Source organism: Clarias gariepinus, chromosome 24 (genome assembly GCF_024256425.1).
Source record: "Clarias gariepinus isolate MV-2021 ecotype Netherlands chromosome 24, CGAR_prim_01v2, whole genome shotgun sequence".
Lineage (NCBI taxonomy): Eukaryota > Metazoa > Chordata > Actinopteri > Siluriformes > Clariidae > Clarias > Clarias gariepinus.
The window spans coordinates 24,724,716-24,739,190 of NC_071123.1; the positions used below are offsets into that span (position 1 = coordinate 24,724,716).

Genomic DNA, 14,475 nt, shown 5'->3' on the forward strand with positions numbered 1-14,475 from the left:
AGGTGCGAATAAGCAAGTCCTCAGAGGAACTGTGTGTGTGGTCCTGCAAAATGCCTAGTAAAACTTAGTGACTAATTTTCTCATAAACCTGCACAAATTGAGACTAAAGAGTCGCCAAAGCGTTGTCACAATAAATACTGACTTTATTTCATTAATCACTTCTCTTTGATGGTGCCTAAGACTTTTGCACTGTACTATATATGATATATACCGTATATAAGCTGAAGATAATGCAAACCTAATGCAAAGATAATCAGCTCTCTCACACTGAAGACACCTTACTTTTGAACATATTCAGTCGAACGTCCGACGTACAGGACATGTCCATGTAAATGAACCATTACTATGGAAACAAATGCACTAATAGCCATCAACCTGTGCTAATATCAGAGCTGCTGTTATAGAGAACTAATCAACACCTTCTGGCCAATAAGGATACAGCGTTACAGCGGTGTGAACCTGAATAACTCTGATCCTTACGCTTGTGTTGTTTACATTCAACAAAGCGTCTAAAATTAACGTGACCGTTCGGCTTAACCGCGCTGAAACGTCTAGATGGTGAGGGTGCAGCGAATGATTCATATCCTGAGGGATAAATACAAATTGGCACACACATACACATACACACACACACGCACCTTCGAACTGGAACTAATGGATTGTGAGCGAGTAACTATATGTATGAATCCTGGAAATGGCTGCGGCGAATTTCAATAAATCTCCGGCGCACGCTGCCCGTGAAGCTGCAGGACGTGAGATGAGCTATTCATTAATATTAATGTCGACTCCCTCGCTCTGCACACTTTCTGATCCGGAAAGTCTCGTGTCTCAGTTAACATTCGAGTACTTCCCAGATTCACTTCTAAGACGAAACAAAAACTAAATCTTTGTTGGTTTTTAACCCTGAAAGGTGATCCGAGTTCGGCTTTGACCTCAGACTTGGTTTCGGGGTTTAGGGCGTGCTGATGCAGAGGAAGTGGCACACCTACAGTACACACACCGACCTATCCACCAAGTCCACACACACTTACACACTTATATCGTATTTATTATCTACTCTCAGCTCCTCTTTCAGAATGATTTTCATTTCACTCTTTATGCAAAATAAACTTCTCGATCCCACCAACACTGCGTTTAATAAAGTCTCACAGCTCCAGATGTGTAGGAGATCATCATGCAGATGCCTCAATCTCTTTGATCTAATCTTTATCACCAACTCAACAACAAATCGTTTTTTTTGGCCTGGGCGATACATGCCACAGTGAAACCAAACAACGTTGCTCCAGGACATACAACATAAACACAAACACAAACTAACTAGCCAACTAAGAAACCTAATTCGCTGACAAGCTGAGACAAGACAGATCAAAAGAGACAATGTGAAGTGCATGTGTCAATGTGCAAACAAGAGTGACACAGTGATAATGCAACAACATGACACATTTCAATACTTTGTGGTGATGAGGTAATGGGTTGTGGTAGAGGGACGAGAAACAGTAAGCAATAAAACATTCCTTGTAAGTAGCAGCAGAGATAAAATAGTTTTGTGCAAATAAGTAATAAATATTGTGCAAAAGAGCATTTTACAGGTTGGTGTTTACCAATCATTAGATGGTTGTTGATTCGGAGGATGAGACGCTGTTGATGATGTCAAATTCTACATGTTTTAGAACGATTAGTTCACATTACGCATTAGTCTGAAAGTGCATTTAGTCCAAAGATGGGTGAAACCGTCTCACATAAAGCCTATTTAATAATAATAATAATAATAATAATAATAATAAACAACTCTGGCAGCATGGTACAATCTGTATTGTGTTTTTTTGTCCAGGTGTGTATAGAGTTTACTTTCACAATGGGACACTTGTTTCCGTGTCCAGTGAGGCCAGTGTGTCTTATACTGCATATGATTAAAAATAAAATCACACACACGCACAGAGAGTGTGCTAAACAGACCCAAGTGTGTGTGTGTGTGTGTGTGTGTGTGGAAACCCACACATTTCTCTCAGGTGTGTGAAAAAAAAACCCTCCATTACGCTAAAAGGACAATTAGCGATGAGCAGAAAGCTAGCTTCCATGGGTTCCCACTGTAATGGAAATCTAAACTGTTACTTGGTATTTATAAAAACCAACAGCAAACACAAGAACAATAACAACAACAAAAAACAGAACTATGTTAGCGTAATGCTAGTTGACGTGCATGCTAGTTTTTTTTTATTTGCGTGTTTCTTCACCAGATAAACTTAACATTACTCTGCCCCAGCACTATTTCTGGTATGTGGTCGCGAGTGGTGAAGGGAGGAGGATACCGTCTGATCCACAGACAAGCGGCCACTTCCTGTAAGAGCGTATGTGTGAACATGAGTCTTCCTGATTTCTGTATCACTTCTATGATGAGCACTCATGTCCTTACCTATGTCAACATCTACTGCGGGGAGTCACAGAGAGTTTACCAAAACGAACTTACACTACGTCGTTTCTTTTAGCAGGATTAGCTAAGTGTTTCCAAGCGTGCGGGTGTGTATGAGTGAGATACATTGATGCTATAATTTGTGTGAGAATGGAAGAGCTATCGATGTATCACGGGGCGATCAGTAAAGAACGAGCTGAGAGGATCCTGGGAGCCACCAGGCGAGATGGAAGCTTCCTGATCAGAGACAGCGAGAGCGTCCAGGGGTCCTACTGCATCTGCGTGCTGTATGTAACACTTTTACTCCTTTACACACACACACACACATGCAGTACATACATAAATGTACACTGGTGACTGAAAGTAGCAACACACCATACTGTCTGCCACACATTTTAGTTCTAGTCGAGACTGTGCAGATGATGTTTTATATTCTGTGTCCGTCTGAACAGTCGTGCTAATTAGAATTAGGTAATGGATAAAATAAACACTGCATGTGGCACGACTTTCAAATTCTGCAGTCAGTGTGGCTAACTTGACCAACTTGATCCTGCCCAAATCTAGGGAGGACTCAAGTGCATGAATTCATGATCTTTAGGAAGCGATGAAGCAGGCATGGAATGAGGAAGTGACACCAGTACTGCAGACGTCTTTCTGACTCTTCGGCCAGCCGGATCCAGCCGGTTCTGAAGAATAGAGAACCTTTTACCAAATACTGATTGTTGTAGAGTGATTTCATTCCATAAAAAATAACCTTTAAATAAAGAACCAGGTGTAGCTCAGTGGTTAAAGCATTGGACTATTGAACAGAAGGTCTCAGGTTGAAATCCCACCACTAAGGTGCCACAGGTGTGCCTTTGTTCTCCTACTGTAGCATGCAGAGCTGTACCACCTTTCTTGGCAACAGTAGTAAAACGAGCTATATTACACAACAGATGACGGTTAAGATTTCACCGTCTGTGTGGGGATTTCCTAAATAAGCTTGACCATATCCATTTCACATGAGCTAAAATTAAAAATCCTTAAAATTATTCACGAATGAGAAAACAAGCTTTCTTATGATACCAAGTTAGTGTACGTGTTCAAAAATAAAATCCCCCAATGTACAGGATATTGTTTTAAATATTGTACAAAATGAATCACTTCCTTGTCTGCACCATGCTTTAAAAATGTCTTGCTTATTTACATACGCTAACAAAGCGTTCAATAACCACTAGGAAAAGTGACAGCTTGAAAAGCAAAATAAAATGATCACTAAGGTACTCGCACTGAAGAAAAAAAAAAAGAATTAGCTGTAAAGCGATACTCATATTCAACAATGATCAACTAAAGTTAATTATAACACTTAATTATTCATTTATACTTAACCAAAAGTAACTTTAGTACTACAGTAATATACAAAGATATTAATATTATAACACCACACAACTGAACAGGATTTACACAAAAACTCGGTTGTAACTATGGGGGGTGTTCGAGTCGAACCCTGACGCTGGCGGTCACAATCACCTCACCCGCCCACAATTTATTGTCTGAAAAGTGTTTCATTGAAGCTGACATACATCTACATCCATCTAAGCCTTTGGCAGACACTCTTATCCAGAGGAACTTAAGTTTTTCAGCCTTGCTCAAGGGCCCAATAGTGGCACATTGGTGGTCATGGGGTTCGAACCTGGGACCTTCCGAACCAGTGCTTTAATTGACAGACTCGACAATGCAAAGGTTGTAAAATATTTTTAAAAAAGTAAAGACAACAACAGTAGAAACTTAATAGAAAAAGACAAAAATAAAATGTTGTGTCGACTCTAATTCAATGTGATTCCATACAGAGCAGTGGATAAATCAGACAGGACGGGGATGACCTGAGCAGACTTCTCGTTTAATTTGCAAATGAATACTTTCAATACATAAAAAGAAACAGTTTGTTTCATTCCTCGACATTTTGCCTTCTATCTCAACATATTCTCAGCCATGAGTCAGAGTTTCCTTCGAGTGCTGGTCTACATTATGCTTACTTCAAATTTAAACACTTAGCCGCAGGAACGTTGTCAAAACAAAACCAGCTTACTATTCACCCACCCGCATCATCCTCTTCCCCCAAACCACCCACACCACCATCACCATTGCTGACACCTGCATTGCTAATAAAACATAGCTCACTTCCAAATAAAGAGAAAAATGCATATTATAAAGAACAGTAATTGTATGCTAATAAAATAACAAACAAACTAGGAATATTGGCTACAAATTTATTACAATAGCTTGTTAAACTGACTGTTAATGTGGTTAAAAATTCCCACTTAAATTTAGTTACAACTAGCTAGTAAACTTCGCTTAACATTTTTAAAGAGATGTATTAAAATAAACATTTTAGCTAAAACAGCAAGTAAAACTAACCTGTTATTTTCTATAAAGTGGCAAGACGTGTCTAGAAAAGTTGCCTAGCATTACTGTGTGCATGTGTGTTTAAGTCTTTTTTTTTTTTAATGAAAAACACCGGCCAGGTCAGCTAGCAGTACCAAACGCAACAGCAACAGCTGCATTAACATGTAAATTAAAGTTACTAGATTAACAATTGAAGCTTTTTATGGGGGAAGTGTAACATATTAAGCCTTACAGGAAGTATGTTATTTAAAAAAAAAAAAAAAAAGATTTACTAAATTTGTCCTGTAAGAGTCCTGTAGAACTGAGTCTCACTTCCTTCTAGATAGAAGATGTTAAAACAGTTTCCAGATTGGGATGTTATTGGACGATTTTTCTCATTATATTTTTAAAAGTAACCATAGCGTTTGCTTGTCTCCTCACATTATTCAACATTATAATTTTCTTACTCTTGTGCCGAAGAAGCTATTGAGATACAACTGGACTGGCTTTAAGTTCCAGGAGACGCTTTATGTAGCATCTGAACTTAAAGTAAGTCCAGTTGGAATTAAACAGCACCTTTGGGAAAAGCCTGACTTGGATAACTGAGAATCTTCACACTTTCCGAAATGATTCGAAATGATTTCCTATTTTCTAGTAGATTTTGATTTCCTTCTCTGGCACATTGTATCCAACTACTTGGGCATTAACTAGGCTTTTCATGAACACGCAAACAGACAGAGAGCTTATGATCACCATAAGTCCTACACTTGAGTTTATATCATGGGAATACAACCAAATATCCTTCAAAGTTCAGATCCAATAATCCTCCAGATTTATATCTGTTTATTCATGCAGAATCTTATGCCTGAGATAGGATACAGTTTAAAACCAGAACTGAGTAAGAAGTTAAGAGTTAAGTTACTCATTCGAGGAACAGCAGTGACTTTCTGACAGTCCTGGGATGCGTACAGGGATTTGGGCATGGGTAGCGCAATCTTTAAGGTTCTGAACCACTGACTGTAAGGCTGAGAGTTCAAATCCCAGTGCTGCCATTGTGCCTCTGCTGGACCCTTAAGCACTGTCAGTTCCTTCAACATCTCACCAAGCACTCTGACCCCAGCTTCCGTCCTGTCGGGCCATGCCAAAACACACTTTCCCTTAAGGGAAAAACAGCGAGCACTGCAACTAATCTAAACCAACGGTTCCTAAATCTGGTCATGGACATTCCCTTTTCTGGATATTTCCTTGTTATTGCACTAACATTCAGTACCTATCTATACACTTCCATAAACAACACTCTGTTCCTGAATCAGCATGGGTGTATTATAGCGGGGGGAGATGAGCATGTAGTGTTGAAGCAAAGGACAACTGAGGTGAAGTGATTGGGTGGATTATAGCTACAAGGTGATTTACAATGTGATTATGTGGTGCTGCAAATTTATGAAACTGGCTATGCAGAAATGATACCACTGAGAGTGATGACTTCTCTTTAGAACCTTTTCATTGTTTATCTACAAGCCTTTACAGTACCTGGGCATTGACCCGAGACGTACCGGTTCTTATTTCTCTGCAGGTGTGAGAAACACGTGTTCACCTACAGGCTCTTTCAGGTTGAAGGCAACGTCTGGAAAACAGAGGTATGAGCTTTAACCTTAATGTGCTTGATGGACCGTCTAACTAATTTTTTTTTTTTTCATTTTAATACCAGTTTGATTAAAAAGTTATTTAAGGCTTCTTTGGTTTCCTTGAAGGATTTTACTTGGTACTAGAGTGTGTCACATGTCTAATTAGCATGTCAGCCATTTTTCAAAGTCGTTACCTAGATAATAATTTATGAGCTCTCATTAGGTTTTATTAATTGAACTTATCAATCAGGACAAGGCAACCAGTGGAACATCATTAGGCTGGACACGAGGCAGCATCTGGATCGCACTACTTTACATTAAACTTACATACAGATTTTTTAAGGGTGATGACTTAAAAACCCATCGTAAGTTGAAAATGTCAAGGACAAAAAAAAGCATTTAGTTATACAGTACCTCAGCAGAAGCAGCAGAGGCAGATGGGTGTTTGTAGACATGATAGGATGTGAAAACACAAAACACAACAGACAAAAACCACTGGGAACACATTACACTGTAGAGCAGAAGTTGTTTACCCTGAATGCGGCTGACTGCGACCCGCGGCTCACTGGTGTCGCGCAGTGTCATGAGTGAGTGTTTCACCGCATATCGCCAGCCGGCCAAAGTTAATTTTTTTTTTTTTTACTGAATTCATATACCACTTTCTCATAACATCACATGTAGAAGTTGAAAAAAATCTAACTTGAACCTGTGCAAGTTGGGGACCATCTGTATAACAGTCTAAAAATACAACGTGTTATACAGTACGTTATTATACAAAAGTATACGATCGAGCAATCTGATTGGACGAGAGGCTTTCTACAAACGCTGATAATATACAGTTACAGGACTGTGAGGTGTAACTCTATGTATGAGTGGGCGTGTCCCAGATGTTGTCCAGTGGTTAATGACACTAACTGTGTGTCTCAGCGTGGGTGAGAGTAGGTCTGTATGGTCCGCAGTACTGAGAAGAGAGCAGCTGTCTGACTAAACCCACATTCACACCCAGTCATAGAAGCACTTTCAGCAAGAACACACATCTGATAACGTTAACGCTGCCTTTTAAATAATTGCTTCTATATTGCTTTATAATATTGCTCGTATGAAGTCTTTCACTTTTTGCTCTGTTTTGATGCAGACATCGCCTGGTGTGAAAGTGAGACTCTTCCGAAGTGTCCAAAACCTCCTGGCTGCATTCCAGGAGCCCGACCAGGGCATCGCCACGCCCCTGCGGTTTCCTGTAAATAAAGATCAAGCACAGAACCGCAAACCTCTCCCAACTCCCCGGAAACACATCCCCTGTTAATATGTACAACAAATTGTGACTGTAGACATAACTGTGGCTTTTGTTTGTTTCCTTTTTATCTTTTTTTCATCAAAATGTTTTTAGGAGGAAAATTTGCTTTATGAATTTATGTAAACGGGTCCTCAGTGATTTACATGGGATTATCAATGAACCGCTATTTAGTGACAGAAAAAGTTACATTTAAAAGACTTTTTTTTAGGCAGAGATTCAGCGGAATCTCTCTCTCTCACTCTCTCTCTCTCTCTCTCTCTATATATATATATATATATATATATATAGAGAGAGAGAGAGATACACCACCATTCAAAAGTTTGGGGTCACTTGCAAATTCTTAGTTTTTGTATACTGATTTCTTTTCTACATTCTACAACAATACTGGGGATTTCAAAGCTATAAAATAACACATATGAAATTAGGTAATTATGTAACAACAACAAACACAACAGTTAATTGTTATTTTAAGACACAGAGGTCGGCCTTTCTGTAATAGTTCTTGCAAGAACAGTATTGTCAAGTGCATTTGCAAAATCCGTCCAGCACCATAATGAAACTGGCTCTCATGAAGGCCGTCCCAGGAGGGCGAGACCAAAACCTACCTCTGCCTCAGAGGAGAAGTTCATTTAGAGTTATCAGCCTGAAAAATGACCAATTAACAGCACCTCAGATTAGAGGCGTTATGAAGTCTTTACAGAGCAGAAGTAGCAAAAACATCTCACCATTAACTGTTCAAAGGAGATGCATTTTTTGGACGCCTTCAGCATTCCTTTACAATGTAGAAAGAAATAAAAATCAGGAACCATCATGGAGTTAGAAAGTGTTCTAAAACTTTTGAACGGTAGTGTATTGTATTATTATAAATTCCTCTATAATCAATAAATTAATAAAACACATTGATGGAAAAATTTCCCATTTTTGGGAAAAAAATAAAGAATGCCTTATTACTGTATTTTTAATGATTTTCTAAAGCCTTTATTTACATAGTTTCAGTTTTTTAAATTAAGTATTTTTTCTTTCATTTGTACCCCAACTTACTGTACAACCTAAATAACACAGGTTAAAGGTCGAATTTGAGGAATTTATTTCTAGCATTGCTAGTTTTTATGTTTAAATACACTGCAAAAAGCGGTAGCAAGTGAGAATATCTTGAATCTAGTCATTTTTATCTAAAAATCCACTTATTATGATTTAAAAAATATTAATTAAGCTTATTTCTATCCAAATCTTATAAAATGTAAGCAAATTTAATTTAAGCACAAATTTCTCATTTTATTGGCAGATACAGTAAGTGTTGCTTCCTTCAACACTAAAAAAAAAGCTTAAAATCATCTTCCAAAAACAAGAAATTTTCAATTAAACTTTTTGTAAAATTTATCTAGAAAATAAGCTACATAAGCTTATATTTGGTTTCTTATATTAAGAAATTTTACATAAATTTGAATAGGTTTAAAAAGTGATCACTTGCTAAGATACCACTTTTTGCAGTGTAACACTTTATTTATTGTTAAACTTCATGTAAAAGTTATTGGACGTGCTATCATAATAAATATTGTTAAAAAAAAATTAGAAACCCATCTCTTTAAAAGCGGATTTTTTCTTATGCAAATTAGTTGTTCGAAATAGTTGTTCACAGTGCATATTTAACATCAATGCACATAGTATGTAATATGAGTCATGACAAAAATAAGCCTTTAATAGTGCAACTAATTTTATTCTTCAGAGCAATACAACTATAATAATTGTTTTTTTTCTCCAAAATATCCAATATATGTATATTCATCACAAAAATTCTATCGGTTTGTCATCTCTGTAACTTTATGTACCTTTAAAATTTTATTACAATTTTTAAATGTTTTCAAAAACAACACACAAACTAAACAGAGTGAAATGTCATATATTTGTTTATTAAAATCCCCAATGGCCAAAGTGTTTAAATATGAATTCCTCTGCATGTTAATCAAAGCGATGTTCGGAACGCTCACGTCCCTTATAAACACGTAAACGATTTGATCACATTGATTTTATACATTCGTATGGATGTAGATAAAACTTTTCTTTAAGCATTTCTTTGCCAATATTATACAGTATGTTAATACGACGTTGTGTATCCCGGCCTCACCGGCTCAGCTCGCTGTGCACATCTTTAGGTCCTCAGAATTCAGACTATACACTCGGGTCATACATCAGAACGTATGAAGTACAGCACTGATCCAAACCTCTGCACACTGATAAACCTCAATAGTGGTGTCATGAAGTGTGTTTTTGCTATTGTTTTACTCTGATAAAATTGATTTAGAAAAAAAAACAAAAAATCAATCCAGATCAATAAGAATCAACTCCCATGATTAAACACACGTCCTGTTTTTGATGGGGTTGTGGGGACCGCTTCTGTATCAGAACTGTAAGTGCTGTTATTCTGGACTACCACTTCTAAAACCATGCAGCTAACACTGATGTACACTTTGTGTGTGTGTATGTGTATACACTTTGTTCTTGCTTTTGTTTTCCAATAGCACTGAAAAAGGCACAAAATGTCCCATTGTTTCACATTACGCTCTCTACATAGAAAACAAATCACTCTGCACGATTTGATCAAAAACAAAAATGTCTTCTTCTTCGGAACTACTAAGGATTTTTATTTGACTATTTGGGATCTGTTCCTCCAAGACCAGGACAAAAAACAAATGTACACGAGTAAACATGGTCCCTCAGAGTCCTCAGATTGTAATCTAGATCAGTTCCGCAGTTTATCACAGTAACACACCTTGCCTTGCTGTGTTTCTTACAGCGTTCAGATAAATCAATTTCATCTCATTATTTCAGTGAAACTAAATTCGAGTCCAGCATGAGACACCGCAGCACCTCCTGGTGGATGCTTCTTCTTTTTTTTTTTTTTTTAGAATTTACCTTTTCTAAATTAATGTCTGGTTTATTTGCATGGTAAAGATTTAGGGACTGGCCTGAACTCCCTTTTACAATCTTTAAATCTTTATTAGCAATGTCAAACAAGACGAACATGAATGCATTTTAAAAATAAATGGGATATTTGTGATGTACTTACAGTAGCGATAGTGCAAATGCAATACCATTTTTGCAACTTAAATTTTTTTTTATTATTATTAAAGCCACAGTACTGTATCAGAATGTATATTAGCCATGATTAAAATAATAAAATGTTACCAACAATTGTCTGTTTGCTTTCTGGTTCATCATAAAACCTCCCTACAGTGTGATAGTCGAGCAATTTAATCAGCTGTGCAACAAATGAAATAAAATCTAATATCCTGCAAAAAAACAACACAAAAAATATAAAAAAGGTAAAAAATTACAAAAAAACAAATGTGAACTTTCAACTAGTTGCATGTGACTTTAGTTCCTCATGCAAAACTATATCTGTGTTTTCATTCCAACGTTTTTTAGCAATAACGTTCAATACTATTTAACTGGTGTAAATGATTTTATACAACATACGTACAGTATGTTCTGGCATTAGATCGACTGGTATAAACATAGCACATAATTTAGGTCACATGATCATATTTCTGGACAATTCAGGCCAGCCCAGGTACTTAATGTTTTCCCAAAAATATAGTTTTGTACCATATTTACTCAATTATAACATAAATATAGTGTTTTTTCCCTCTTCTAAACCCATTTATATGTGGGACTCTGTGTAACCATTCGAACCAACAACCATTCTGTATTTCTACAAGTTTCAGGGCAAACGTGTGACATGACGCAGCTACAAAATAAACCGTAAAAATAATAACAACTGTGAAAAGTCACGTCGTTTGGTTTTAACTTAATATCTGGTTTTACTTTAGGATTTGAGAACACATGGTACCATCTGAGCATTCAGCTTCTATACACAGCACAGAGATAGACAACGTCAACACTTGATTGTTTTTATTTAGTTTTTTTCTTTTTTTTAGCGTATAGCTGCTCGAACGAAGTTTAGTTAGCAACAGCAACGATGGTAAAATGTTCGGTTGTGTCCAGCTTGTTGTCGAGCGCTTCTTCTTCGTCACTGGACCTCGCTTCACGCGCGGCCATGCTTTCGCGGTTTCACTTTGATTTTTGAAAACCATTCATCTCTGCTCGCTTCAGAATCCGGTCCCGTTAACAAGGCAAGTTGCTTTGATGTGAATGGTTGTCATGGCAGCAGAAAGAATGAACCCGCCCCCTAGCCTGTGATGTCACTGGTCCCACAGCTCCAGTCCTTGCAAGTTTTTTTTTTTTTTTGTCGCTGTTGCTGTCGAAACCAAAGCGCGTTTGCCGGCTACACACCGGTTCTTTTGTGGTGGGAAAGCGCGAGACGGTTGCGGATTAGGCACACGATCAGAGTCAAGAAACACAGTCAGCATGCCATAAACTAAGGATTCCGGCATGGTGTCCCTAAAAGAAGATTCCAGAATAATGCCAGTTAAGTAGGTGAATCCGGAATACTCTTTAAAACGCAGAATTCCAGAAATCCCATTTTAAACACACGAGTCCGGAATGCAATTTGAAACAAGCGACCAGAATTCCAATTTTACGGGGACCGATCAGAAACTCGAAGAAGTTCAAATTTTTTACTTCCACCAAGAAAAAAAAAATTCTTTGTACTATTTTTAACAGAACATGTTGGAATGTGACTTAACCAAAGATTCCCAAATGCCACGTTTAAAATAAAAATAAAAAAGGACCTCAGTAACAGAATACGCTGGTATAATAATAATAATAATAATAATAAAAAAATGAGGCTAAAAGAAATCCTGAAAGCCATTTAAACAGGACAAAATTCCTGAGTGGCAGCAAAAAAAAAAAAAAAGAAAAAAAAAAGAAAAATTCCAGAATGCAGTTTAAATGAAAGGCTCCGATCTGGAAGGCTAATAAAGTCAATAATTTTGGAAGCCCACCCAAGCAGATGATCCCAGAGTCGCATTAAAACAGTTTTAAAAGTTTCTCTAAAACAAAACAACTATCTAGATTTTAAAGCCATGATTCTGGATTCTGGAATGGTGTTTAAAAAGCAGATTCTGGAATACCACTTAAACAGGAATTTAGGCATAGTGTTCATATCTAAAAAAAAAACAATCTGGAATGGAATTTAAATATCAGGCTCCTGAATTAAAAACAAAACAAACAGAAAAAGATTCCAGATTACGGTGCCAGTCGATGATTCTGTAACCTCCTTTCAAATAGTAGATTCCGGAACAGCCGGTCAAGTCCGTGATTCCGGAACGCTGCTGTGAAACTGAAGATTGAGGAACACCTGTTTGAACAGGTGATTCTAGAAGGCCACTGGAGTGAGAGAACGCCGTCTGGCTGTGCAGAACCGTGTGTGATATGTGACGTTTCCGAGCCAACGTGTTCGAAAAAATGCTCCGTCCACTGCAAGCGTTTGAACCCAACACGGAGGAAAGACAACGTTCTTCCAAAGGATCTCCTCGAGTCTTTCCAAGCGCAAGTCCAGGGTCTTCGTTCTCTACCGGTTTAATGTCTATTTGAATTTCTGCAAAGACAGATCAGCATTTCACCCACAGAGCTCATTTGTATGTAAAGTAGCACTCGTCACTCGCTGTAGATTTATTTTCTTTTTTTTTTTCCGTATAAAGGCTGCAGGATATTTTCCGGATATTCACGAGGGCCATCATCTTGTCTTTTCACCACAGAGAATAACGAAAGCAGAGAGGCCTTTTGGTTTAAAAACAGAAGGCTTTTTGCGTCACAATTAAAACATTAACACAAAAAAGGAATAAATGTAAAGCTTGCAAACAGGGCACTTCCTTAAATAACGTTAATGATACATCGTTTCATCACATTCCAGAGTCAAAGAAGTCTTTCTTCAATTTTTTTTCTTGGCAACATCCTGGAAAGTAAGCAGAGAAACCGCTGTGTGTGTGTGTTTCTGCGTGCGTGCGTGTGTTTCTCTCTGTGTGTGTTACCTACGTCCGGCATCTGTCTGTCTGATCAGCTGTACGTTAAACGGACTATCAGCGAGTTCAGGATGCTGTTCAACCGGTAGGATGTAAAACCCGTCGTAACCTGTGACGCGACCCTCCGAAAGCAGCTCCTCCTTTTCTTTCTCCGTCCAGGCTTTGACCCCGCCTTCTCCCTCCCTTACCCGCCTCTGCTCCATTAGCCATGCCCCCCGTACAGCCCTCGCTCGAGCAGACTCGATCACTCGCACCCGCTCCTCATCCGGAGTGGCTCCGTAACGCACGTGCAGGCTCAGTGCCCCCTGCTGGAGGACGATTTCTGCAAACCGACGAGTTTCTCCGCCCATCACCGCGCTCATCTGTGAAACCGACACGTTGACGCCGTTCTCCAGCACCCTGGCTCCGCCCCCAACTCCAACCACGGCGAGGTCCGCCTCGAGCGGGCTGGCCTTGCAGAAGTAGTGCGTGTCACGCCCGGCGACGGTGAAGTGGAGGTCGCTCAAGTAGACTGCGCCCTTCAGGAGGGAGGCCACGCGACGACCGTCCTCGCTAGCCACGCCCACTATCTCTGTCGCGACAACACCTTCGTGGATCGCGAACTTAACACCTTTGCCGAAGATGGAGGAGAGGGCAGAGAACCTGGGGCGGAGCGTATGCCTGCTTCCCGGCTTCCCATTTGCCGAGCTCATGGGGAGGCGGTCCAGAGAGATGAAGCTCTGAAGACGCTTCTGAAGCTCGCATTGGACTCCCAGGACGACCTGGTGGAAGAGATTGAGACGAAGCGCAGTAAATTCATAATGTTTATTATGGAACGTTATTTACATGTCATTTGCATATTTTGCATATTTTCCCATT

General features: G+C 38.8%; 2 protein-coding genes across 5 annotated transcripts in view; one reads left to right on the plus strand and one right to left on the minus strand.

The window, feature by feature from the left end:
* The first annotated feature begins 2,335 nt into the window (after positions 1 to 2,335).
* Positions 2,336 to 9,446, plus strand: sh2d1aa (SH2 domain containing 1A duplicate a). Its single transcript, XM_053485856.1, has 3 exons — positions 2,336 to 2,697; positions 6,348 to 6,411; positions 7,535 to 9,446. The coding sequence occupies exons 1-3, from the start codon at positions 2,561 to 2,563 to the stop codon at positions 7,700 to 7,702; spliced, it is 369 nt and encodes a 122-aa protein (XP_053341831.1). The 5' UTR covers positions 2,336 to 2,560; the 3' UTR covers positions 7,703 to 9,446.
* Positions 9,447 to 9,582: 136 nt separating this feature from the next.
* The window catches only part of tenm1 (teneurin transmembrane protein 1), a 141,803-nt gene continuing 136,910 nt past the window's right edge, over positions 9,583 to 14,475 (minus strand). For all 4 annotated transcript variants that reach the window (XM_053485855.1, XM_053485853.1, XM_053485851.1 and 1 more), the window contains one exon: positions 9,583 to 14,378. In XM_053485855.1, coding sequence (XP_053341830.1) covers positions 13,623 to 14,378 — 756 coding nt within the window. In that variant the 3' untranslated portion in view covers positions 9,583 to 13,622. The remainder of the gene's footprint in view (positions 14,379 to 14,475) is intronic.